The sequence below is a fragment of the Juglans microcarpa x Juglans regia genome, chromosome 4D (assembly GCF_004785595.1).
Source record: "Juglans microcarpa x Juglans regia isolate MS1-56 chromosome 4D, Jm3101_v1.0, whole genome shotgun sequence".
NCBI classification, from domain to species: Eukaryota; Viridiplantae; Streptophyta; class Magnoliopsida; order Fagales; family Juglandaceae; genus Juglans; species Juglans microcarpa x Juglans regia.
In genome coordinates, this window is record NC_054600.1 from 4918266 (window position 1) to 4945994 (window position 27729).

At 34.2% G+C, this 27729-nt stretch overlaps 3 protein-coding genes across 4 annotated transcripts; 2 read left to right on the forward strand and 1 right to left on the reverse strand.

The window, feature by feature from the left end:
* The first annotated feature begins 8230 nt into the window (after window positions 1-8230).
* Window positions 8231-9418, forward strand: LOC121259018 (uncharacterized protein At5g65660-like). Its single transcript, XM_041160487.1, has 2 exons — window positions 8231-8879; window positions 9000-9418. Exons 1-2 carry the CDS (start codon window positions 8646-8648, stop codon window positions 9168-9170), a joined length of 405 nt encoding a protein of 134 aa, XP_041016421.1. The 5' UTR covers window positions 8231-8645; the 3' UTR covers window positions 9171-9418.
* A 4078-nt stretch (window positions 9419-13496) lies between these two features.
* LOC121260660 (transcription factor bHLH93-like) lies at window positions 13497-26331 on the reverse strand. Of its 2 annotated transcripts, none has more exons than XM_041162605.1 (4): window positions 25661-26331; window positions 25285-25458; window positions 24970-25164; window positions 13497-13547 (listed from the first exon to the last, which is right to left on the reverse strand). In XM_041162605.1, exons 1-4 carry the CDS (start codon window positions 26228-26230, stop codon window positions 13512-13514), a joined length of 975 nt encoding a protein of 324 aa, XP_041018539.1. In that variant the 5' UTR covers window positions 26231-26331; the 3' UTR covers window positions 13497-13511. The 2 variants fall into 2 exon arrangements, with proteins under 2 accessions (XP_041018539.1, XP_041018538.1); XM_041162604.1 differs by lacking the exon at window positions 13497-13547 and adding an exon at window positions 24619-24864 and having other exon boundaries at window positions 24997-25164.
* LOC121260659 lies at window positions 19757-22445 on the forward strand. Its single transcript, XM_041162603.1, has 2 exons — window positions 19757-20822; window positions 21469-22445. The coding sequence occupies exons 1-2, from the start codon at window positions 19902-19904 to the stop codon at window positions 22228-22230; spliced, it is 1683 nt and encodes a 560-aa protein (XP_041018537.1). The 5' UTR covers window positions 19757-19901; the 3' UTR covers window positions 22231-22445.
* Window positions 26332-27729: the final 1398 nt, after the last annotated feature.

A 27729-nucleotide genomic window follows, 5' to 3' on the forward strand; every position in this document is an offset into this window, starting at 1 on the left:
ATCTGATCCTTTTATGCACTTTTCAAAGAAATTGGTTAGAAACTATACATGCATGGATCAATCCTGCTTGGGTACAAGATTACCGGAGTAAACTAATTTGTGTGCACAAATATTGCTATTGGAGAAGAAGATTCATGGAATATTCTTGTGTGGCCTCCTGCTTTATCTTTATTTCCTTTTGTTAGCTGCTTTTAGATGTTGAACTGAATTGAGTTGATATGAAAGTTAAAAATTGAATACAATATTATTAAAATATTATTTTTTAATATTATTATTATTTTAGAATTTGAAAAAGTTGAATTGTTTATTATATTTTATGTTAAAATTTGAGAAAGTTATAATGATTAGATAAGATGAGTTGAAATGAGTTGAGATGAGTTTGTGATCCAAACTGATGCTCTGTCTTGTACAATATACAGTAGAAAGAGTCAAGTCCAATCAAAGACTAGATTGACCACCACATATATAGTGATGTAAGTGATCAAATTAAAGCGATTAATAATTGCAGTTGGTACCAAAATCAAGTCCCTCATCGATAGCCCACATGAATAATGATGTTAAAAAGGAAAAATATAAGAAGATGAAGACTGAAGGGAGACTCAACATTACAATAACAATCCTCCTCCTAAAGAAATTCTCTCTTATTTTTTTGAGACGTGGGGTTAAGTTGAAATATCTGGCTAGCTAGAGATATTTCGAACTTTGGATTCCTCACGACATATCTTTAAAGATAGTAAAATGATATTAGCAGTCGTGTCTTTACTATCTCATTATTTTATATTATTTTGAATTTTAAAAATGATGGGTGATTTAACTTGATATTAATGAAGTTAAGCGATATGAAGTAGATTTTATGATATAGCATCTACTAAAAGAGACATACCTTAGTGGAAATATATTGAGGAAGAAAATCCACCACAGCTCATTATAGCAAAGACATGATCATCGACAAGTTGGCACGCTACGAGAATTTTTCAATTTCAACACTACTTTTTATCCCCCACTCTCCTATGGAATAAATAAAAAAGATTGCAGTGTAAATTAAGTACTGGGTCATTAATTAATGATATAACGATTTATTTTTTTTAATACATTTGAGGAGGGGGGTTTTGAATTCAAGATCTCTATTTTGGAGGTTGAGAGTTTATGACAATCAGGTCACAGTTCTTTAACAATTAATGATATAACGATCAACATTACAGTATTTTCATAAAATTTTTAAGGAATGAGGCAGTTGCCATATGGCAATACAGGTTTGTGCGTTTTCAAAGTATAGTTTATTTTAATTAACCTTGGTTACAAATGTTTTGTTTAAATAAAAAGTAGAGAAATACAAAAAAAATATACCTCGTAGGTTTTTACATTTATTTTTGCAATCAAAATGGCATTATAATTAAATCAAATATTTGCTATGTTCAGAGTGAGAGGAGATAAACAAAAAAAAAAAAAAGAAAAAAAAGAAAAAAAAAGAAAAAAAATATAAAATCAAATTATATTTCTTAAACTATCCGGACTGAACTGTAAATTTTCAATTTGTTATTTCTGTGAAAGGATGGGAGTTCCTTGAGAATTAATTGGATATTTGTTCAACAAACGTACATAATATATGTACCAATTGCGCATGTACTCTACATCTGAGAACCATTGCTTTCAGAGGCAAGCGTGAGGCGCGCCACTTCTTGAGGATAAATGGATTGAGAGTGACCCAAAAGGGTGTTGATACCTGAAATGGACACATGCAATGTGCCCATGACCCGTCACAACTCCCTGTCTCAGGAACAAAAAGTTGGCTTACAACTAGACATGGCCTGTTTGGATACTCGTAAAAAAGTGACAGGCATGTTGGGATGGTTTGACGAGCTTAATTAATTATAAAAAAGGTTGAGCGATGGCTTGTTTCTTGATTAAAAAGCACCTCCACAGGTTGTACGCTAAAGTGAAGCTTTAGATAGTGAGTTCACTTATCAGTTGTTTGAGAGTCAGCTCGAATTAGACACAATCTATGAGTTCGTTCAACACCGCTCAATAGTCAGCTCAAGTGAGAGCTAGTCCTAATGTTCGCTCGAGTACCGCTCGACACTTCTCTTGAGTGAATATTCATATTCCAAGGTTCCGTGTCGTTTCAGTATAAATACGAAATGTTTTCATCGTATTTCATACTTTTGCACTCCTAAGTAGCTGAATAGATAGAGAGAGTATGTGTGTGGTCATATTGTTACTATTCCAAGATTCTATTGGTTGTATTAGGGTCTTGAGATTGAGGATTTTATGATTAATTTCTTGTACTCCACCTTTGTTGATAGTGATTTTTTTTTTCTTTTGTTTGCTTCCACTATTATATTTCAAACTAGCCTTTGATAAAAAGTTAATCTCAACAAACTGGTATCAAAGCGCCAAGCTCTTTGCGAGATCTTGAGGGATGGCTATGACAAAATTTGAAGTGAAAAAATTCAACGGCCAGAACAATTTCAGTTTATGGCGCATCGAGATGAAAGCTTTGCTGTGACAACAAGATTTGTCAACGATATTGGATGGGAAAATGTTTGATGATTCTCCTGCACCATCAAGAGAAGAAGAATAGAAAGCACACAATGCTATTCTGTTGTCATTATCAGGTGGAGTTTTGAGGGAGGTTGCTGATGAGGAGATCGCTGCTGGTCTTTGGACTAAACTTGAGACCCTATATATGAAGAAACCTCTTACTAACTGTTTGTATCTGAAACAACAGTTATACACGCTCAAAAGAAGGAAGGTATTCCTATCTCTGAACACTTACAAGAATTTAATAAAATTATTATGGATTTGAGGAATACCGACATTAAGCTTGAAGAAGAAGATCAAGCCTTAATTATTTTGTGTTTGTTGCCTATGTCGTTTGATAACTTTATGAATTCAATTTTGTATGGTAGATATACTATTTTGTTGACAGATGTGAAATTTGTTTTGAATTCCAAGGAATTGAGAACTAAATTGAATTTGAAGGTCATGGATAATCAAGCCAGTGGTTTGTTTGTTAAGGGTTCCTTTAGTAGGGGTAGATCCAGTGAGAAGAGTTCAAAGAAGAACATGGGTAAATACAGGGGCAGTTCATAGTTGAAGTTTAACAAAAAAAATGTTTAATTTCATTACTGTTATAAGTCTGGTCATTACAAGAATGAATGTCCCAAACTAAAAAATAAAGAGGAATGCACTAGTTCCTCTAATGCTGTTAGCAGTGCTGATGAAAAGTCTAACGGCTCAGATATTGTCTTAGCAATCAGTGGCTCTAATAGTTGCCTTAGTGACAAGTGGGTCATGGACTTAGCTTGTACTTTTTACATGTGTCTCAAAAGGGACTGGTTCACTACCTATGAGCTAGTCAACGGTGGTTCCGTTTGGATGGAAAATGATATGGCTTTTAAAATTGTTGGAATTGGTTCAGTTAGGATTAAGATGCTTGATGAGATTGTCAGGACATTGTTTAACGTCCGACACATCAAAATTTTATTTTTTTGGGGCTCTTGATTCTCTGGTTTTTCGGTACACCGGTGAAGGTGGAGCTATTAGAGTCAGTAAGGGCTCCATGATTGTAATGAAAGAAGATAAGACAGATGATCTTTATTTCCTTTAGGGCAGTACAATGACAGGTGCAACTGGAGTGTCTATTTTAGATGATTTAGGCTCAAACATTACCTGTTTGTGGCATATGCGTTTTGGTCATATGAGTGAGAAGGGGATGATTATTATGAGAAAATAGGGTTTGTTGTGTGATCAAAAGATAGAGAAACTTGAATTTTGCATTGTGTTTAAGACCTAGTGCAGGGTTCAATTTACTACATGGGTTCATAGAACTAAAAGTACAGTAAACTATATTCATTCTAATCTTTAGGGTACTTCTTCTGTTCTACTAAATGGTGGAGTTCAATATTTGCTAACTTTTATTGATGATTACTCAAGAAAATTTTGGGTCTATTTTTTGAAACTAAAGAGTCATGTATTTGCTAACTTTAAACAGTGGAATATTTTGATTGAAAATCAGATAGACAAGAAGGTAATGCGACTTCGAATTGACAATGATATGAAATTTTGCAGAGGTGAGTTTGATGAATTATGCAAAAATGAAGGTATTGTCAGGTACCGCACAGTTAGACACACTTCATAACAAAATGGAATAGCTGAACGGATAAATAGGAATCTCTTAGAGAGAGACCGTAGTATGCTTTAGAATGTCGACTTGTCTAAAGATTTATGGGCTAAAGCAGTCAACACAACTTGTTATTTGGTTAACCGCTCTCCAGCCACAACTATTGCTTTGAAAACTCTAAATGAAGTATGGTCTAGTACTAATGCTGATTATTCAAATTTAAAAATTTTTAGGTGTCATGCATATTTTTATGTTAATGATGGAAAACTTGAGCCAATGGCAAAAAAGTACATATTCATTAGATATACTAGTGGGGTGAAATGATTCAGGTTGTGGTGTACTGATCCTAAATCACCAAAGTTTGTAATTAGAGGGATGTTGTATTTGATGAACAATCCATGCTTAATTTGAGAAAGAAGTTTACTGTATCTACAGGTAAACAACAGGGTAATGGCAAGAAGGTGGAGTTAGAGGTTGAGGCTTCACAAGAGGTGCCCGGCGGCACCCAAGATCATGTTATTGCTGACGAGCATGATTATGATTTTAATAGTGGCGCACAGGGCGAGCAAGACTACAATATAGCTATTGGTAGACCGAAGAGGCATATTAGGCCACCTTAGAGATATGCTCATGCAGACATGGTAATGTATGCACTTACTACAACAGAGAACATTGATGGTTCGGAGCCTTCTGGTTATTTAGAAGCAATCAAGAGTAAGGAGTGTAGAGTAGTCAAGAGTAAGGAGTTTGCACAGTGGTGCGCAACGATAATAGAAGAGATTGAGTCTCTTCACAAAAACCAAATCTGGGATTTGGCTAAGTTGCAGAAGAAGACGAAGACTGTTGGTTGTAAATGGGTTTTCAAGAGAAAAGAGGGAATTTAGGGTGTTGCAGATGCAAGGTACAAGGCATGCTTAATTGCAAAGGGCTACAGTCAGAGAGAAGGTGTGGACTTCAATGAAATTTTCTCTCATTTGTGAAACACAGTTCAATCAGAGTGTTACTTGCTATGGTGACATTGTATGACTTAGAGTTACAAAAACTTGATGTTAAAACAACGTTCCTGCATGGTAAGTTTGAAGAAACCATTTACATACATAAACCAGAGGGGTTCATTGTTGAAGGTAAAGAAGATCATGTGTGCAGATTGAAGAAATCATTGTATGGTTTGAAGCAGTCTCTGAGGTAATGGTACAAGTGTATTGATTCTTTTATGATTGATCATGGTTATTTGATGAGTAACTATGATAGTTGTGTTTATCACAGATAGTTATTTGATGAATCTTTTGTTTTTTTACTACTTTATGTTGATGATATGTGTATTTGAGGAGTAACTATGATAGTTGTTAGCTTCTTGAAAACCCAACTCAGTAATGAGTATGAAATGAAATATTTAGGTGCTTCAAAGAAGATTTTGGGGATGGAGATCTATACAGATAGGAAATTTGGAAAGTTATACTTGTCCCAGGGAAAGTATATTGAGAAAGTTCTTGAGAGATTTGGAAGGTCTAATGCCAAACCCAAAAGTACACCACTTGCTACACATTTTAAATTTTCAGTATCTCTATCTCCTCAGATAGATGAGGAGGAACAATTTATGGCTAGTGTTCCATATTCAAATGCAGTAGGTAGTATTATGTATGTAATGGTTTGTACTAGTCCAGACATTTCACAGGCAGTGAGCGTTGTTAGCAGGTACATGGCTAATCCGGATAAGATTCATTGGCAAGTTGTGAAATGGATACTCAGGAATTTAAGAGGAACTTCGAATTTTGGCTTAGTCTTTGATAGAAAAACATATTTCAATTCCAGGTTTGTTGCTTTTGTTGATTTTGATTATGCTGGAACTTAGACAAGAGAAGATCATTGAGAGGATATGTTTTCACTTTGTGTGGTTCTGCTATTAGTTGGAAAGCAACCCTACAATCCACTACATGAGAGAACAAGCACGTTGAGGTCAGGTATCATTTCCTTAGGTTGTTATAGAGGGTGTGATAAAAATTCAGAAGATTGCTACTACTGAGAATCTAGTAGATATGATGACAAAGCTAGTTTTAGTATACAAGTTCAAACTCTCTTTGGACTTGATTAATGTTCGGGGTCAGTGATTCCCTTAGGGGATTTGGTGGAGGGGGTTGGCTATTTGGTTAATGGATTTTGTTTAGGCTCGACGGAATTAAAGCCATGCTGGAGATTTGTTGAGAGGTGGCTTAATTCCTATTGAAAAAGCGCCTCCATAGGTTGTTCACTTGAGTGGTGTCTCTACCGTTAGAGCAAACCTTCAGAAAGGGAGTTCGCTCATCAGTTGCTTGATAGTCAGCTCAAGTTGGACGCAACCTGTGAGTTTGCTCAACACTCACTTGATAGTCAGCTAAAGCAGGATGCCAACCTGAGAGATCGCTCAACACCTGCTTGATAGTCAGCTCAAGCAGGATGCCAACTCGAGAATTCGCTCGACACTAGCTTGACAGTCAGCTCAAGCGAGAGCCAGCCCAAATGTTCGCTCGAGCGAATGTTTGTATTCCAGGGTTCCGCGCCGTTTCAATATAAATACAAAATGTTTTCATCATATTTCACACTTTTGCACTCTTGAGCAGCCGAATAGATAGATAGATAGAGAGAGAGAGTGCGTGTGTGGTCCTCTTGTTACTATTCCAAGATTCTATTTGGTGTATTGCGGTCTTGGAATTGAAGATTTTGTAATTGATCTCTTGTACTCCACCTTTGTTGATAGTGAATTCATTGAGACTGACCCCGCTAGTGGACGTAGGAAATTATGGATGCAGTTGAAGGCAAGTATGAATTGAGGTCTCATACTTATATATAATTATTGTTAGATAAGTATAATAGAATTTGCACGAAAGAGAATGAAAGCGTGAATGATCATGTACTTCAAATAAAATTAATTGCGAAAAAATTATTTGATGCTGGTCATCTTCTTATTGGTAAAATGCAAGTTACAAACATATTCAATAGTCTTGCTTCATCATGGGATCACATAATTACTTAACACATAGTGAAAATGAAATAACAATGATTTCACTTCCAATACTTTTGGTACTTGAAGAAGAAAAGATGAAGAAGAGGAACAGAGAGAACGGATCATCTAATTTAATGATGGCTCAAGACTCGTTTTCCATACAACAAGATGAATTGAAAAAGAGTCGAAGTAAACCATTAAATGAAAACTATTTCAAATGTGGGAAGAGCGAGTTTTAGTTAAGATGTTTTATGGGGTTTTGGGAAAGAAAAGAAAAAAAAAGTTGAATAAAATATTATATAGTTAAAATATTGCTATAATATAATTTTTTAATATAATTTTTATTTGAGATTTGAAAAAATTGAATTGTTTTTTTTATTTGGTAGTTTGAGAAAGTTGTAATGATTAGATCAAAAAGTTAAAAATTTGAAAGGTATTTTAATATTGAGATGAAATGATTGAAACTATCTGTCAAACCAAATCGGCCTTAGAGCACTCCTAATGATTTATGCATCTTATCCTTTAAAATACATCATTAAAATCTACTTTTTCTATTTTACATACTGATTTTTACAATATATCATACATCAGTTTATCTATTTTTCTTTATATTATATTATTTAATAGTTTGTTGGAAAAAAAGTACAAGGAGAGAGAAATTATTATGAGAGTAAAGTACATGAAAAGAGAATAAATAAATAAAATATTTTTACATTTGTGTACAGTTCACGCTATATTTAACTAAACATTATAGTAAAATAGAAAATAGATTTGAAAATATCTGATCCATTGGAGGCAGTTTTGAGCTACTTTTCATCAAATTTTACATAAAAATAAGTTTTACAAAATTAATTGGGAGTACTTTTAGATGGCAATAACCGGCATTGCATATGTATGGTTAAGTCAGAAAACAAGTTGAGCAGAATTTCAGAATTCAAATGGCAAACGGCACATCTTCTAGGGCTAGCACTACTGGTCACCAGCAGTAACCAAGTAACCATATATCAGTGCCTTTATGTACTCACTTCGCATCATATTCCCCCACGTACTGCTCCATTCTTCTATATATGTTCAGAAAGGCCTCCATTGGTGTGAATAAAAGAACTCGAGACAACATTTACAAAACAGCATCTGTTGCAGTCTAGCGAGAAAAAATGCAAGCTTTTAAGGTGACAGCTACTGGGTATTTGTCAATATCAAAATTCAAATTCATGCATTGCATTCACATGATTTACACAGTTTTCTGCCTTCAATTTGGTTTTCCATCTTCTCACTTGTTTAATTAGTTGTTTATTCCCTCCACCCAAACAAAAAACAAATGCTTTTTAGCAGCACCAAAGAACGTAGGCCCCATATCTTTCCGTACCATGGCCCGGACGTACCTTCAGCGCAAACCCACCACCCCCCTCTTCCCCTTTCTTTTTGTTTATAAATTCCTACTCTCCTCACCCTTCTGCAAACCCCTCTCTATAGCATTCTCTTCCCCGTCCTCTCCCTCCTCCAAACGCATGAGAGAAGGAACAAGTCCAAGTTCTTCAAGTGATGGACAGCCAGGATCTTTCTTCGCCACCCCACATGGACGCATCTCGTCCATCCCTTGGTTTCCCTCTCGGTACTGCCCTCCTCCTCATCATCATCTTCAGCTTGAGTGGAATCTTCTCCTGCTGCTATCACTGGGACAGGTTCAGATCTCTGCACTACTCTTTCTCCCAGGACGACCCAGATCACGATACAGATATCGAAGCTTCACCCTCCAAATCTAAACCCGTATGCACGGTAAATATATAAACCAATAGTTTAATCTAAGTCGGTGAAAATTTATTCTCTGTTTCATTGTTTGTTTCAGAATTTTTACAGTGACTGACGTATATTTTCTGGGTTGTTCTTTTTTTATAGAATCTAAAGCAAAATCAAAGCCAAAGCTTGCCTGTGTTGATGCCTGGGGATCGGATTCCAAAGTTCATAGCATTGCCATGCCCATGTGAACCTCCACGTCCAGAAAAAGTAGTGGTAAAAGTGCAGAAGCCACTGAAGCCACCACCTCGCCTGCCAGTGCCTTTGTATTAGCCCCCCCCCCAAAAAAAAAAAAAAAAAAAAGGACTCATCAATTGATGTATGTATATGTGACAACGATGGAAGTATATTTTAATTTTTAATAATTGCAATATTTCCCCTTGTGATTGTTCGATTTTTACTAATATTGTTAGGCCCATGAGAAAGGTCGATTTGTAATTTTTTTTTTTTACCATTCCTTCATGATTTCCCCAAGTTTTGTATAAATCTTGTACATATCCAAATAGAGGGAAGATTATTCAGTGGCAGCTTGATTAAATTCCATTTTTTGGTTGCTCAAGTTTCAATGCTTGATTTTATTAATTTGGTCATGTAATTGACAGAGACTATGCTTCTTTATTATTGTTTTATTGGCCTATAACTTGCTCGATCTATTAGAAGCCTCCTCATGAGTTTGATCTGAAGAACTTAAACCTTTTGTTTAATTAGCTACCAAGCTTTACCCAAATTTAGCCAAACTGTAATGAGAAGATGGCTAATAAAATAGGGAAATCTGAGTATGATTGAGGATTTTTTTTAATTTTTATTTTATAAAATATTTTTTAAAGTATGATGAAGTTTGGTTTGTGTATTTTCTTCTTTTCTAGAGAATATAATGGAGTTGTTCGTATCGTACTCTGTTGTTTAAAGTATGATGAAGTTTGGTTTGTGTATTTTCTTCTTTTCTAGAGAATATAATGGAGTTGTTCATATCGTACTCTGTTGTCGATTTGTTGGTTTATTATATATTACAGTGTGTAGAATTGGTCATGGGTCCGTCCTGCAGGTGAATGGATATTTAAAAAAGAGTAATTTTAGGTATAATCGTGAAGTGTATAAATGTCGCATAATTATTTTAAAAAAAAGTGAGATTTATTACTAAAAAATTAATTTTTTTTATGTGGGTCTCGTGTTGTATTCACTTTTTTCAAAACGATTATGTGACGGTTGCACAATTTACAGTTATAAATATCTTTTTTCTTAAAAAATAATTAGAACAAAAGGCGATGATACTACTTTATATATATATATATATACACACACACTAGTAAGGGCAACCACGGGCAATGCACGTGTGCCTAGTTGCAAAAACATGAAAAATATTTTTAAAAATAGAATTTTCTTCTAAAAACATGTAATAAGAAATTGAGAGAAAATAACCTAATAATAAACTAATATACATGCCAAAATAAAGTAACATATACATCAATCATAGTAATATACATGCCAAAATAAAATTAGCTAATCATATATCTTAACCGTACATCTCAAAATAAAGTAATATATGCATTAACTATAGTAATATATATATATATATACATCCAAAAAAAAGTTTGATACAAATTTACAAAATGAAGCAAATTTTAGCAAATATCTTTAGACAATGATTGGTTAGTAAATCTCTCTAGTCATTCCATCTGGAATCTGAATGATTTTGCGCATAATTATTTCAAGTTTATCAATATACACCCAATACGAAATACTTGTGTTCACCATATAGTAAACACACTATGATTCTCTACGTGTGATACATAATTCTATTTGAGGAGGAAAATCAATCTCAAAGAGTAACCAATAAGAAAGTCTAACCAGCAATTTAAATTCAATAAAAAAATTATGTACTTCAAATTAAAACAATCATCTTATGACAGGAAGGTCATTATGATCCAGCAATACATGCAGTACCTCTTCAACTAATTTTATACTCATAATTCAAAACATATCTATTCAATCAAATTGGGATCACAAAATTATAATGCTCCTCCAGGCCAAACACATCCATTTGGTATGATAGCATGATACTTGAATCTGATGAATCATTTGATATGTACTCGTTCCCATCTCTACATGAAAGAATTAACTGAGTATATCATGATGTGTTTTATAAGATGTGAACATGCACATATGTATGTAAATTGCATATTGTTAGGTATTCAGTTAGTAGGATGGAACGTAGCAGTCAAATACCTCACAGGCACTAACTTCAAAACACAAAGACACACCACACTTTCATTACTGATATTACCTTTTTTCCATTTCCTTCTATTTTTCTTAGCGACCAAACATTGGAGCAAACAAAGTAGAAAGCTAAAAAAGTAAAATAAAACTCTGAATTATGAACTATGAATAAACCTCAATGCAGCATAAAACTCAAATCAAAAAGTCCAAATTCCTTGCAAGAAACAAACCAACAAATCAGATTAAGTAAAGGAAAAAAAAATGACCAGAACATAACATGCAAAAAAAACTGAAAGTCATCTATTTTTTTTTTTAGAGACCAAACCTAAAAAAGAGGATCACAGTCCAAATTCCCTAAAAAAACAAACAAACAAATCAAACAACGGATAGTTTAGAATACAGAAAAAACAGATGTATAAGTACACATTGGAAGTTGCCTATTTTAAAAAATAAAGGTTAAAAAAATAAAACCCTATTTAGTTGACCATGCCCCCACCAAATAGCAAAGGACAGGCATCACCAACACAACAGGTCCATTTTATTAGAGAGGATTGAAAAGGGAAAAATTAGACATGAAAATATAATATTTTACGTGACAGTACAACTCAAACACAAAAAAATAAAATAAAATTGAAGATTCATGTCCACAAGCACAAATCACATAACAACAGAAGGACAACAGAGCGAGATAGTTCTAAAACCCAGAATGACATGGAAATGATCTTCACAATAAAGAACAGATGTAGAAGTACCATTTTCTTGTGCTCCAGCTGCCGTGAAACAATATGCAGCCTAACATTTCCAATTTCATGAATTAGAAAATACATTCAAGCTATAAAGAGTGCACAAGAAACTTTTTTTTTTCTTTTTGTTAAGTCATCAGAGTGCCCAAAAAATCAGGTACAAGAAAGTATATTACTTGTATGGCTTGAACATGCGCTTTGTAAGTCCTTATACTTTGCTTCCTCTCTGCTTCCCTTTTCAAGTCCAAGGTGTAACGAAATCAATGAGAGACATTTAACACATTTTGTTCTTAAACATCACTTGGATAGTTGAAAGAAATAGAAACACAGAACAAAAAGATCAAGAACTCACCAAAGCAGAAAATATAGTCAAAACATCTTGACGAATAGACAATTCAGGGAGAACTAAATGAAAAGTAAAAATAGAGAGAAAGAGAGGATTGAAAAGGGAAAACGTACCCTCTAGCGGCGGAGTCGCTCTATTGAGGCATTCTTGGTGCTGGTAATATCGAAAGGATCCAAAGACGATTCATCGCCATCGTTCATGCTGACATCGGAGCGGCTTGCTTCGGCCTCCATATCGTTGTCGTGCCGATGGCGCGGCGAATTCTAGAAGAAACTCATTTCTGTCGCAGGAGAGATGACACCGTCACACTCTAATTCCCTTTCTTCTCAACACGCATAGAAAAAAAAAATCAACAAACGATCCCTCTCACAGAATCTCAAATTGTCGTTTAATACAATCCAATTAAAATTCTTATTTTCAAACATTCGCTTTGAAAAAACTCTTCTCTCAGATTTATTTTTTCTGTCTTACTACACTCAGTCGAACAGAGGCAAAAATTGGCAACCCTGAAAACCAAAATATTAGTAAATCCTAGATTTAGATGTTGGAAAAATAAAGTAAATAAAGCTTTAAATGATTAAAAAAAATCAAAGAAATTAAACCCAAAAACCCTAAAATGCAAAACCATCTAGATGAACCCAAATGCACGAAACACAGGTCCAACAGAAGCTGCGAAAATCCAAACCCAAAAGACAATCAAATTCGAAACACGAGATGCCAAAAAAGGCCAACACGAAATCCAGCAAGCAGAGTTTCTATTGAGCTAGCTGCGGTCGACCGTGGAGAGGTAGTTTTCATCAAACCCAAGGAATACAGCTGGAAGCCTTGCACTCTCTCTCTCTCTCTCTCTCTCTCTCTCTCTCTCTCTATGGGCTTTGGTTTTTGTTGGAGAAAGGAGTATTGAGATGCAGTAGGTCCAAATCCGCAGCATCTAAGGCTCGGTGGAGGAGATTGGGAGACGATGGCCTTCGTTCGGTGACATCTACCATGACATGCAAAGTACAAAAAAACCAACGCCGTAGAAAACAAATTTGAAGTCGCAAACACGAAGACGAAGAGAATAGAGAAGACGAAGAGACAGAGAAGGAAATGAGTTTGATTTTGGAGAGAGAAACGAATGAGAATATGCAGATAAATAGAGAAGACAGAAAGGTGAAAAAAACTAAAGAGAAGCCCTACATCTTTTCCTTTTAGCCGACCTCACATATGATCCATTTACAATACAAACAGACTTAACGGAGAAAGTAAGAAAAGTTAACAGAAAACAACAAAAGCCGTTAAAACAAGATTTGCCGTTTGATAGGCGCTTTATATATATAAAGAGATATATATATATATATATATCTATATATATGTTGAAAGAATGCGTACTGAGTTAGACGGGCTTAATTTGCAAAATCAAGGTTGGTCTTTAATTGGCATAAATTTAGGCAATCCAAAAATATTTTTACTTTTTATTTTTATTTTGAAAAGAAATAAGAATTTCATTAAAATAATTAGGTAATACATGACTTATCAAACTGAATCACAGACATAACATCCAAGGGACAATCCTCAATCCATACAGACTGATTTTTTAAATTTATACCAATTTTTGCAGCATTGTGAGCAGCCTGATTGCTGCATCTTCTGGTAAAGCATAATTTCCATCCAACTTGAGTAGAAAATAAAACCTGTATATCCTCCATCAGTTGGCCCTCCGAAGATAAATCATCAGTGTTCCCATTAACCCCATCAACCACATGTTTAACATCACCCTCATATAGCAACTGGTTAAGATTCATCTCCTGACAAAGTTTAATACCTCTTAGAAGAAACTAACACTATGCTGAGAAGGCAGAACCAACATGCATCTTTGAAGCAGCAACCACGATCTCAACCTCCCCCCTGCTGTTTCTCACCACAATACCAATGCCCATAAGTCTCTTCTCAGAGTCATAAGCAACATCAAAATTTAGTTTGCACAAGGGATCAACTGGTGGTCTCCACCTCATATCTGATACCTGTCGAGGGATACAGTCAACATTAGGCATTGAGCGCTGATGGATGTCTTGATAAACCTCCATATCAGTTAAAGCAAATCTAAGTAGTTCCTCCTAGTCCATAACTTGTAAAATATGGCAGCCATTTGCACTAAAGTCACATCATGCAATCTTCTAAATAAACCATCCCAAAGCTGTCTAAAGTTATGGAAATTGGAGTTCCATTTCCTTAGAGGATTGTCCTTATCACCCCAAACATTCATTGATGCAGGGCAATTCCAAAAAACATGAATGATAGACTCCTCATCCCTCAAATATACTGGACACAGCTCATCCTCCACTACCAATTTTTTTCTCAGCACCTGCTTTGTTGGTAAAATTTCATTAAGAGCCTTCCAGAGAAATTATTTAATTTTCCTTGGGATCTTCAATTGCCACAACTGCCTCCAAATTTTCTCACTAGCCTCTCCAGTTGATGACTCTCCCTGAGATTGCTTTGACAATACACAATCCAAGACATAAGCACTTTTCACTTAAAAAATCCCCTTTGTATGTCTTGCCCATATTAGCCTAAGTATGTATTGAAAGCATTAAGTATATATGGCTTAGAAGTCAAGCATATAGGCGGTTCTCACTTCTCATAATTATGTTGATAAGTATGTCAAATCTTTAATCTTTCAAACGAGTTTGGTTGTGGTTGGTATATATGGCTCCTTTTGCTCTAATTTTTGTCGTAGATAGAGGAAAGTAATTAACCATTACTTAGTAATTCTAACACTTGTCTGCCACGTCCTAATAACGACATTAATTTATCAAAATAATAATAATAATAACGTTAATTGAGCATCCAAGATACTTGATTGGGCCAAGATGTGCATCCTTTACAAATGTTTTAATCATAATACATTTAGGTCTTGCTTGGGAACCATCTAATCTCATATTCTTCTTAAATATTACAAATAGAAACACTTTTTAGTATCAAATTTTTTATTTTTTCATCTAATCAAAATAATTCAACATTTTTAAATTTCAAAACAAAATTAATATTAAAAAAAAATTATATTATAACAATATTTTAACTTTATAATATTTTTATTCAATTTTATTTTTTTCTCGTTTCCCAAAACTCAATAAAATATCTTAACTCAAATTATTTCATTACTATTAATAGATTTCTCATCTCATCTTATTCTTCAAATAAGCTCTTAGTCAAAGATCACAATTTATAAAAGAGTAAAGTATAGGGCTTTCAAGCTCTTTAAAAAAAAAAAAAAAAATAGAACTCTTAATAAAAATATAGGTTCTTTTTTAAAGACGTCTTATTTTTTCCAAAAGGGTTGCAGGAGGTTCACACACTCTAAGCATGCACAAATAATTCTCCTTGGTGAAATAGAAAGTAGAGATTTAGGACTAGTTTGGGTAGTATCATTCATTATTTTATTATTACGCAGTACTATTTAATATTTTATTATTACTTTTCATTACTATTTATAGAATATTTAAGATCACCTCACTATCTAAACGCATTCTTAAATACATAATTTTGAAGGGTAGACTTCCACATTCTTAGAAAATTATGTGGGTGTATGCTTTTATCTTATTATTATCTCTATCTCTCTGACTCTCCCCTATAAAAGAGTTATTTCAAGTTGGATCTATGATTTTATTTCATTGTCTTCAAATTAAATGTGAAATAACACTCTTGTGCTGTAAAATTCATGATGAGCAGTAAAGAGAGACAAAACATGGAGTCCAATTACTCCACATGAATATCATGACATTTCTTATATCCTAATTTAAAAGTTGGTTAAATTAGACCACTTTCTATTCGATCTTTTGCCAATACTCGAAGATTGTACTGATCCTTGGACCTTCCGTGCTTGTTGAGGTACCTTTCCCTTTCTTTCTGGTTTACATTCCTTTCCACCCGTACTGTACTTTGACATTGACCCTCCTTTTTCTCTCCTTGCTTTCTTTAATTTAGACTCAAATAAATAAATAAATAAATAAAGAACGAACCGTCCCCACTGCCCACCCACACTTTTTCTTACGCCACTCAAATTAACGTCATCAATCTTACTCAACATGTCAAGAAAATCACACTCTTTCTCTTTAGCTTTCGTGGCTTCTTTGATTTGGTCATTTTAAACATCACAAACATAGAATATCTACCCGTCTTCATAGAAAAGATGGAAACGTAATTTGTCCCAAATGGTTTGTTTGTTTTTCCTTTTTTCTTTATGATAATGATATTTGTTTACCACCAACCCTTTTCGTGGATGTCTTTTTGCAAGTTGATTTGAATGCTTGATTGGTAAGGCCAATCAATTTGAGAAACCATTTAATCAAAATGGGACTCAATAATCTTATCAATTTTTAAATTTGTTAGAATTTAATCACTCATGTGTATTCGTTCGGATTCAGAGATGAATTGAGATGATTTTAAATGAATTGAATAAAATATTGTTAGAATATTATTTTTTAATATTATTATTATTTCGATATTTGAAAAAAATTGAATTGTTTATTATATTTTGTATGAGAATTTAAGAAAGCTGTAATAATGATATGAGATGAAATAAGTTGAGGTGAGTTTTCAATCCAAACCAATCTTGCTCAATACCCTATTCTACAAAGGTTGTTTCGACTTATATTACAAATAAATTTTGTTTTTGACTGTCTAGTCGTTGCAATCAATTCTCAAGATAAAGAGAATTCAATTAACTTGACTCCTTCTATTTATAATTTTTTGTTTTATTGAGGAGGTCATTCTAATTATAAAAAATCTATTTGTTTAATGATATTTTATCTAGTTAGATAAAAAATTTTCTAAATAAATTTTTATTTTAATTTCAATTTGCTCTATTTAGTATTTATGCTAATGCAACCACCTACTTCATACTTGAAAACATAGAAAGGGCCTCAAAGAAAACTGAGCTTGCCCATTTTGTTTGCTTTTGAATTCAAAGAAAGTTCAGTGAAAAAACAGGGATTGTTTAAACGTACGGATGACAAGCACGTTATCCAATGGGACCCTTGCACACCAAATTCACATGGAAACAGGAGCCCTTCGATAGACAATTCCTAGTGGTTTCTGAGTGGCCTTATCCCAACAGAGCCTGATGTAACATTGCATTTTTCTTTAATTTACATGTTTTTTTTAATAGTGACAAAGATGATTGTCTTAATCCAATGGGAGGAGGACCAACGTATATAATTTTTAGCAAAAAAGTAGGGAAAAAGAAAAGAAAAGTTGATGATAAAGCTGGATTCTCATTTCTAATTGTTTAAAAATAAGAGGAATTCTATATATCAGTCACTATTTATTTTTATATACTATATTTATAGTTTTTTTTAATAGAATGTAAGATATTTTTTATAAGATGTAAAGTGTGGAATAGTAAATAGTAACTGATAAGAAGATTTTTTTTTTTAAAAAATAATCAAGAATCTTTTAAAAAAGGGCAGATTCTCATGTCTAGTTGTATAAAAACAATAATCAAGAATCTTTCGATTCTTCTAGGGTTTAAATTAATTGGGTTTGATGCAATGACCGTTAAATGTGGAATTAAGTTATATATATATAAATGAGATTGTGAAATATACTTATAATAAACAACTCAATCCTCAATACGATCACATCAAACTAAAGTGATACAAATTCTACTAGGAAAAAAAGGAAAAATTTCGAATAATTCTTTAGATTTTCTCTCTCTCCTTCCAAACATCAATATAAAAAAAAAACATGAATCTTTAATTGTCAAAACATCTTTATCTTAATTTCCATAATAAACAAAAAGAGAAAGCAACTTTTACAAAACTTAAAAGAAAATCTTGTAAAAAGCTTATTATTCCGTTCATATTTTCAATGGATCTTGCCGATTTTCAAATTTCAATTAAAACACCACCAAGAAACTTTCTCAATTTAATTAAACACATATTTAAAGGGTCCAATCACTTTTATAAAAGCTTATATATATATATAATCTTATCTCTAAAAGTTGTCAAAAATTTCAAGAAAATCTTAAGCATAAACATCCCAACACGAGACTAAAGATCATGTTGATTGGAGTGGGGTACTACTAAACACAAGAAAGCATTCAAGTACTTGTATAATGAGTTATAGTGGAAATCCTCGTAATAAAGTTAGGTATAAATCATAGAAAGCATGCATTATTTACAATGATTCATTTTCCTTTCCTTTCCTTTCCTCTAGCGAGTATACTCGTACCTCTCGGATTAGTTGAAGAGTTGTTCATGTAAATCATGTAATCGACCAGCTGCTTGGAACCATCCAATATGGTGATCGATCTAGCACTACAAGATCATAGATCATAGATATCTTAATTATTTATTAGATTTTTTGTGAAGGATCGATATTAATTGCTTTATATGATTAGTGGTGGAGAATTAATTAAACCAAACACAAAATTAGGTAGATAAGTGTCTTCTTTTCAAAGAATACTATAATGTGATTTGGGTCATGCAGCTAAAAAGAACATTACTCATCAAGTAGCGTGAGTAGTGGCCGAGGTGCTAGCTTATTCTCCAACATATATGCATGCTTAATTTTCTGTTTCCATGCAATCTGGTTTTTGTTTTCTTTTCCTCTTTCATCACCTTATGAAAAGAAGATTCTGTTTAGATCATTATGGTCTAGCATGCCTATTTTTAGCTCTGATTTTGTTTTAATTGTCATGTATATCTAATTCTCTCTGATCTCTTGCATTTCATTATTTCTTTATAATCATGAAGAACCAATACCCATGAGATGGAATGGTTTAGAAAGTGAAAGAAAATACATATCATGCTATATATACCTATTTCTCACAAACGTTACAAAGCTAAGCTGACGAATCTGTTGATCTTGAAACCATTTTCTTATTTATGTTTTGAGAGTGCTTGATGATCTCCTCAACCAAAATCTTGCACACACAAGCCTCATGAAAGTGTGAATATTAAGACCTAATTTTTGTGTTGAGCCGTGATATATTATATATAGAGACATGGATTACTCAAAGTTAAAAATATAATCACATGAAATTCTTAAACAAATTAAAGTGCGAAAACAAGAGGTTCGAAAATTGAAAATCATTATTCGAGAACAAGTATATATTTAGCATAAAGATGCCATTGATCTATATCTTGATCTCTCACCTTGAGAAGTAAATTAGATATTTGGTAGAGTACTATGTATGTTCTTCGTGTTCAAGATAACTTCTACTTATAATATATAACTCGTGTTTTAGGAATGAAAATAGTAGAATTTTTAGGGTATTCTATCATATAAATGATTGAGATCTTCTTATACGATTAATATTTATTAGAAAATTCAATATTTGTCATCGGAGTATTTACCATATTAAATAAATTTTGAAGATAATAAATGATCGATGGAAAATTTCCAGCCAATTAATTTGAAATCATAACTAAGAGTTAAATAAACACATGAAATAACATTAGTGAAATGTGTTCCTCATTCTTATTATTAATAGGAAATAAAGGAATAAAAGGAACAGAGGTTTTATTGAAACCATAAAGGAGCCCACTGCAGTTGGGTTCCGGCCCAAGGGAAGCTCTTGTTTTCGTAGCCTTGTGTCACGAGAAAGCTCGCTTCTGTCCAGTTTGAATAGCGGATCTTCCGAATCTTTCCCTCCCAAACCTCTCTCTATACGGGTCTTGACTCTTGAGTCTTGACCACCAAGTGTTCGTGAAAATGCCTTCTCGAAATCTCATCGGTAGCAGTAGCACCGAGCAACGCAAGAAACTCCGCAGATCTCCGAGATTTCTCTACCAAAACAACACCCCAGAATCAAAGCAACCCACGAATCTTCGAAGATCCCCGAGACTCCACCAGAAGGGTGCAACTTCAGAACTCGAAGATCCGAAAACCCCCAAGTCCAAATCCAGAAACAACAGGGCACGTCCTTTGGAACCTTCTCTCAGCTCAGCGAAAGAGAACAAGGATAACCCGGAAAAGGACTCACAGAGAACAAGAAAATCTGATCGTGGGGCGAGAAATTGCTGGAATTTAAGGTCTGGGTCGAGGAGATCTCCAAGGTTGAACAATGGGGTCGAGTCGTTTCGGGGTCTCAGACGCTCTCCGAGGTTTTCTAGTCATGAAAATGTCGTTGATGAAAGGATAGATTATGTGGAGAAAACTTTTGAGAAAAGGAGGAAATCTGATATTGGGTTCAATAGTTGTCAGAGTTCTGCGTCGTGCAAGTCTCTCAGATTGGATAGTGGTATTGATGTTGGAGGTCTAAGAAAATCACAGAGGATTTATAATCAGCAAAATGTTGTTCATGAACATGTCGAGAAGAGTGGCAGCGCGAACTCCTTGGATAAAGAGGAAACGGATTATGGAAAAGCTGGAAAGGGGGCGATTCCTTGCGAACAGGTTTCAGGGAAACGTGATGGGCTGACTTGGGTGACAAGGGGGAGTTCTATTGGCCCTGAAGTTATCGTGGAAGGCGACGAGAGGAAGGCTGATATTGTGATTAACAGGAAGAGAAAACCAGATGACGAATATGATGATATTACTGAACGGTGGACAAAGGAGCAAGAATTAGCATTGCAGAGAGCATATTTTGCTGCCAAGCCGACCCCCCATTTCTGGAAGAAGGTTTCCAGACTGGTATTTTCCTGTCCTAATTTGGAATTTCTTGTTCATTGTTCTGTTTGGAATGCATTTTGGGGAAATATAAATAGCAAGAGCAACGATCATGTTCTTTTCAAGGAGTTACATAGACGCTTGGCTATTGGGTAATGCTTGTTTGTAAGATATTGATAAAGTTGTAATTCTTGCAGTTTAGATTGTGTAAATTAGCTGAACTTTCATGAACTGCTGTTTTCCAGAGAAATCATTGTAGCATGCATCCTAAACTACCAAAATATTAAACTAACACATTAAACTGCAAAACTTGGCTAATTTGCACCTTAGATAAACATCAGACTATTAAGATCGTTCCACATGTCCTACTAATATCAATCTTAGCAGTCAGATCTTAACCTACTTTAGGGTACAAACTGAAAAAAGGTGGTAGTTTGGAGTGCAAGGAGTAATTTCCCCATAAACAATATTTATAGCTAGATCTCATTTTGAGTATTTTTCTAAAACTTGTTTCAACATATACTTGCTCTTTAATATTTGAATTAGTATTTAGTAATCTCTTTCAACTATCTGATACAAAATCTCTCTTCCCTGGAGTTAGCTTCCTTGTACATTGCTTTATTGGAATTGTATCAATGGTTGACTTATGGGATACCAAAATTTCTCACAGGTGCCTGGAAAGTCTGCACAGGAGTGCTTTGATAAAGTGCACTCTGACAATTTAACCCCACTCCAACCTCGTCCTCGATCAAGGACTAAGAAAGCACAATCTTCACCCCTTCAACATTTTTCGCTTTCCGCAAGTAGATTACTTAAACCGAGGGCTAAAAGGTTGAATTGCAATAAACAGAAGACTCATCTACTCTCACAAAAAACTGTAAGACACTTGTTACAAAAGCATTATCATGTGGACCAGGATTATGAAGCTGATCTATTTTCAGTGCTTGAATCCAATATGGATACATCTAATCAAGCTGTTCAGCCGGGTGTTATACTTTCCACCCCAAAGCAATTAGTGGAAAAACATGATCTTTTTCAGAAGTTCCGTGAGAGATCTTCATCTGTCTGTATAAAGCCCATTCCAAGATTTAGTAGCTCATCTTTGAAGACTCTTGTCAGTCCTCCAGTACTGAAGCAAGTAAAAAACAAGGTCTTACATGAGAAGTACATTGACCAATTACATTGTAGGGAAGCCAAAAGAAAAGCAGCATCAGCACGGGCAGAAAAATCCTCTGTAGTTAAAGAGGACACAAAAGATATCCATAATCAGAATATTGATGTGGTTAGAGCTGCAAAGAATGCCTTGGTTTATGATGCTAGAAATGTTATTGATCAGTATCAACATTCCCAAGCCATTGCCATGAGCAACTCAGATTTCAACGATGGTGATGATGTTGACAGCAATGATGATGAAGGTGAAGATGAAATTTAGCCACATAATTCATTAAAAGCTTCAAGATCATCAATTGAGATGTAGATTTCCTTGCATTGCTAATTGAAGCTTCCAGGTGTAGCTGCTGACTTTGAATCCTGTATAATATTATAACCCATTTCGAAAATCCTATATTGGGCAAATTTTGTTGAACATAATGGTGAAATTAACATGATGGTTCCCTTTCTAGTAAATATTTATTATCTTTTATCTTATATTGAGGAATGATAGCTGTCAGGTGCAATACATGTGGCTTGGTTTTTTCTATATGGATCATTGTATCTTCCCATCTCTAAGTTACCTAAATGCAGCATACGAAAGATTTTATGGGTGGGATATTTCGTCTTGTTTTTGACAAACTCACCTCTAGGAGCGTGAATTGTGGGCTTGAAGACAAGAAAAACAATAATAATATATTATTATATAAGCTTTCTTAAGCCGATATGTTTGTAGTTTGAAAAGAAAAATAGCTTGTCCTTCATAGCTGTGTTCCTGTTCTTCCTTAAATTAATCTATCTTATTCCAAGTTCAAGAATGGAGTCCTTATCTTATGCTAGAATTTAAAATGGTGAAGCTCCAATCTCATATAACTCTTGATCAGTTGCAAGATAGCAGCTGCAACAGTTCTGAAAAAAATTACTGACATCGTACGTGTTTACTTGTACAACATCATATAGAATCTTCCTTTGATTATCCTAAGGATAAAATAGAAGCGTGTTACTGAACCTTAACATCGACCTAGTGCTTTGAGGTTGCCAGTTTGTGGTTAGTAATCATTGAAAATACAGTACTGCTTTTTGTGGGATCAGAACATTGGCGAAAAAAATTCTAAATGCATTTATTATGCTAACTAATATATATGAATAGGCTTTGACATCAGTGACGTATTTGATGTGTCAATATTATAGCCTCTAACTATATTAGGGTTGGGATTCATACGTTATAGGCTGTAGAGCGAGGAAATTATGAGAGCTTTAATTGTGAATTAAGTTGCTTACTTATCTCAAGGAACTAATTCTAGTTATAATCTGCTACGTGGCCGAATATCAACCGTGTCCAGCTTGCTACCAGGATCATGGTGATCCACTTTATTTTCCACATACATAAACATTTATGGAAGTACGTGCGGCCTGATCTCAGAAATGAAGTTGCGAACATGTGACTTCTGTTTTTTGTTTTTTGGAACATGTTAATCTTACCTGGCCTGCCTCCCGGCGCAACCATTTATAAAATCCGATAAATTATCATCATCATGTTTTACATCTTGAAATTCTAAACTCATCAAGTAATACGTTCATATCATATCATATGAATCAAATAAATTATCGACATTTTACTAATGATCAGGCGTGACCCAAATCTTCTAGTGTGCATTACACTTGAGCTCCTCTCTCTCTCTCTCTCTCTCTCATGCACACATATATGTATATAAACAGGCACTCTTATATAATCAGGTTCTGAGATTAAATATATGGTCTATATAGTACTACTAGGGTTTTCTTCTCTTAGTTGTTATCCCCTTCTAGCTGTGGCATCTTATGATTGAATGATAAGTAATGAATTATGAGAAATAGTTTTTAAATCATTTAATGTTACATTAATTAGAGGATGATGGCAAAAATATTAATGATCCATGTAAAAATATTAGAGGACGAGGATCGTCATGTATACGGCCAGTACTTCTCGTAAGGCTAGTTATGTATGGCTTTCTCCTTTTAACAGATCTATGAAATTTCTGATGACATACAATTGATCAGAAGAAACTGATCTGCAAATGAAGTTAATCGATTGACTAGAGTTGGAGATCGCTTTGAACTCAAGAATTGCATGGATAGAATGGAAGGGTGTGATGACAATATTCCACTAGCCATCTGATGTGCCAAATTACTGATCAGTATTTTGGCCTTTACAATGGAGGATCAGTTGTTCTATTAATGCCACTATAATTATATATATGTATAGCTGATCATATTCTTTCTTATAATATAATTTCAGAAACAGGCCGAGTCACCATCGATCGCACTTTAATTATATCCTAAATGCCCATTATTGGTGAATATTCTTATCTACTTAGCAACAAGCTGCTTGCTGATATCAATAAGCTAGTAATTGTTCTTGATGATGATGATCAGCTTCTAGCTAGAAAGAAGTACTACTTTGATCGAACACCGAATTGATATCATGTGCATTTATTTCATATACATTCTCATGATTCCAATACAAACATGCAATTTCAAACTTAGAACAAAATCTACTTTTATTATTTAGAGTGCATGGGAAACAAAGGATCCTTGAAAATAAAATAAAATAAATAAAAAAACAAAGAGAAGAAAAACAATTGCTGTAGACAATAATATATAATTCACAATAGGCCAGGCTAGTGCGAGATCGATGAACCTGATGTGAAATTCACAATATCATTACAACTATTCTCTCTAGTCTCATGTGAAATTCCAGGAAGAAGAACATGAACTTTATAATTAGTCTAATCTTCCACCAGCTTTGTCAAGTACCCAACATTGTTTTGTTTTTCCCCATCTGTTTCTTCTACAAACATCTTCCTCCATAACCCGCATTTCTAAATAATGCTTGCTTTATTTCTTCTGAACTTATTAATTCTCCCTGCTGAGTTCCCTATCATCATTATATATAAGAGATCAATACACACATATGAATTGATCTGGTCATCTGAGGCATGGGCATATATAGTAATTAATTTCAAGCAATATTTAAGGCAACATATATATATATGTATGTACATGATACCTCTGAACAAGAAGCATGCATTGAAAAATCATTGAAGCAGCTTATAACACACTGTTGAATCTCAAGGCCCAGTGCTTCTAGCGTATTCACTGTTGATAGCAACAATCCTGGCTTAGCTGCGCACAAAATATCGATCTGAGTATCTATGTCCCTCCTCTCCACATTAAACTGCAAAGCCAGACCGGGACATAAAAATCAATCCAAGCATTCACTATAATATTATAACAAATAATTAATTTGGAGATCTTGATAAGTTAAGAAATGGTGAAAATTAAAAAAAGCTTTTACCTTTGGGGAATTTCTCACCACTACTTCGTTCGGCTTTAGCTCCATGGAGTTGGAGCCCATTAAGCTAGCCTGATTTTCATCTTCTTCCACGTTTTCTTCTTTCAACTTATTGATTCTTTCCAGAAGCTCTTTCATATAATCTATGGTGTCTCCAAGTATAGATGTTCTATCCATCTGCTAGCAATATATTCATATTCTTCTGTTAATCTTTTAGAAGTCATAAGAAGCAACTTATGTTTAAGATATGTTTTTTCTATGCAAAACGAATAAGCACACTTAAAGAAAGCGAATCAGAGATTTTTTTTTTTTTATTAGTGAAACGACCACTGTAGATTTAGTATAAAACAAGCTTCGGCATATGAAAATCTGAGATCACCTTGCTTATCTTAGGGACGATTGATCTGAGCATGGATAGGCGGTCATTTAAGCGCTTCCTTCGTCTTCTTTCTGCCATTAGATTCTTCGAGGGCTGCCCTTCCAATCTCTTGGCCTTACCCTTTCTCTCTCCAAATAAACCCATGTTGAAAGCTTGAATATCAGCAGCCTGTTCCATCTCAACTTTGCAGCCATTATTGTGCTCTTCCATACAGTGATTTTCACTGCCCAGAAAACCAAGTTCCTCATCCTCAACCATCGATGGGTAATCAGCTTCCTGGGATGGAAATGGTGGTTTCTCATTCTTGGGGTATGATGTTTCAATCTCTGTAAATCCATCAAGAAAAGGGTAGGCTTGGTCACTGAAAGGGCAATCAAAGCTGGGTCCTGTCGGTGCGGAGAATCCTAAAAAGGGAGGATTTAGAGTAGCCAAGACAGGGTTCTCTTCCAAAGGATCAAAATTCCACCCACTAGGGAAGAACTCGTTCACTCCATTAGGATAAGCGTTCCAAGAAGTATCTCTTCTTGTTGCCAGCAACTCCTCCAAGAAACCATGTTGAGTCAGCTCCATCTCCCTCCCTCCTTTCCTCTCTCTCTCGCTCTCTCTCTACCGAAGGAAAGGATGGGGGATGTTTAGATGAAATGAAGTTGCACCAAGTTGAAGAATATATACAAAAAGGGCCCAATTTTTCACTAAAAACGCATTATAGTATATGTTACTGTGATTTTGTACGAAGTAGCGCCTAGAGCTACCCTAAGACGGAAATGGAATCTGCTTTTGCCATTCTCTCTCTCTCTCTCTCAAGGCTGATTAATGTCTCTTTCACCGAAATTATCAAAACAATAATTTCAATATTTAATTCCCATACCCTGAAAGCATTGACCGTACATCTGCCTAAAGAGAAAACGGATGGATTTAATTTTTTAATAAATTGAGTTAAAAATAAAATGGGATTTTTTTTTTTTTTGGTTGTTGTTGAATAAAATGAAATTGGAGTTACCAAGGAGCAAGGTGGAAGGGATGCCTTGTTTGAAATGATAAAAAAAAAAAAAAGAAAATCAAACGTTCGTACGTATCTTTAAAATTATAAGTGTACGTAGTATGTTATATTTACTTTATAATAAAAATAACTTTAAATTTGACGTACAATATCAAATTACGTTAATTTATAAATTTATTATTATGTAATTTTTTTGTGATTAAAATATTTTATTGTATATGTCTATATATGGCAGCTACATAACCCTAGAGAATTGTCGGCCTCTTTACTGAACAATATTGGCAGTAGTAGTACTACATTAACATCTGTGCATACCTAGCTAATTAGTATTACTGGTTTTTGTTAGTTTTCTATTATTTTAGGAGTCAATTCCTTTTAATAATTTAGCACATAGAATTGCATTGAGTTGTCTCCGATTTTCCCGAGAAAAAAGAGAGAGAGAGAGAGAGAGATTAGAGAAGGAAACAGAAACTCAGTTTGCTGCTTCTCGGCTATTCACAATTCACATACTTCACTAATTGTACTCATGTGTAGTACTAGTACTTGTGTCGGATGAAATAGTGATTCCATTGGAGAAAGCTGTGCGCTAGCTACATGAAGTACTGTTGGTTTCGTAATATCATGAGATGATTTCAAAGTCTTTGATCGAATAATATATAGTATAGTACAAATGATAAAGTGAGGAATATTTCGAGTTGCGAAATTGCTGCACGCAAATGACGTTTAAGTCCAACTTCATTCTCCACATTAATTTTTTGTTTAAAAAAATACTCAAATGAATATTATTGTAGTTATTACTTCTTAGTACTATTAATCAAATGGTATTAAAATGTTTCCGGTTTTCTTTTTTTTTTTGTTTCAAGCATACAAAATTCTTAGCTTGACCATGTCATGCATACAATATTCCAGATTGAGATCCTGCATTTTTATTTCTAAACAAGTGGTTCATTAATAGAGCGAGACTAGTAAGGGCTAGTTTGGGTAGTAGAGTATTTTATAATACTTGCTTGAGAATATTCTATAACTATTTATTATTTTATTATTATTTTTCATTACTATTCAATATTCT

Coding starts and splice junctions, on each gene's coding strand:
- LOC121260660 (XM_041162604.1), bottom strand. CDS start 26,230: ATGGAGCTGACTCAACATGGTTTCTTGGAGGAGTTGCTGGCAACAAGA. Junction 25,165..25,284: donor TGGTGAGAAATTCCCCAAAG/GTAAAAGCTTTT, acceptor CTGGCTTTGCAG/TTTAATGTGGAGAGGAGGGA. Junction 24,865..24,996: donor TGCATGCTTCTTGTTCAGAG/GTATCATGTACA, acceptor TAATGATGATAG/GGAACTCAGCAGGGAGAATT.
- LOC121259018 (XM_041160487.1), top strand. CDS start 8,646: ATGGACAGCCAGGATCTTTCTTCGCCACCCCACATGGACGCATCTCGT. Junction 8,880..8,999: donor AATCTAAACCCGTATGCACG/GTAAATATATAA, acceptor CTTTTTTTATAG/AATCTAAAGCAAAATCAAAG.
- LOC121260659 (XM_041162603.1), top strand. CDS start 19,902: ATGCCTTCTCGAAATCTCATCGGTAGCAGTAGCACCGAGCAACGCAAG. Junction 20,823..21,468: donor GGAAGAAGGTTTCCAGACTG/GTATTTTCCTGT, acceptor AATTTCTCACAG/GTGCCTGGAAAGTCTGCACA.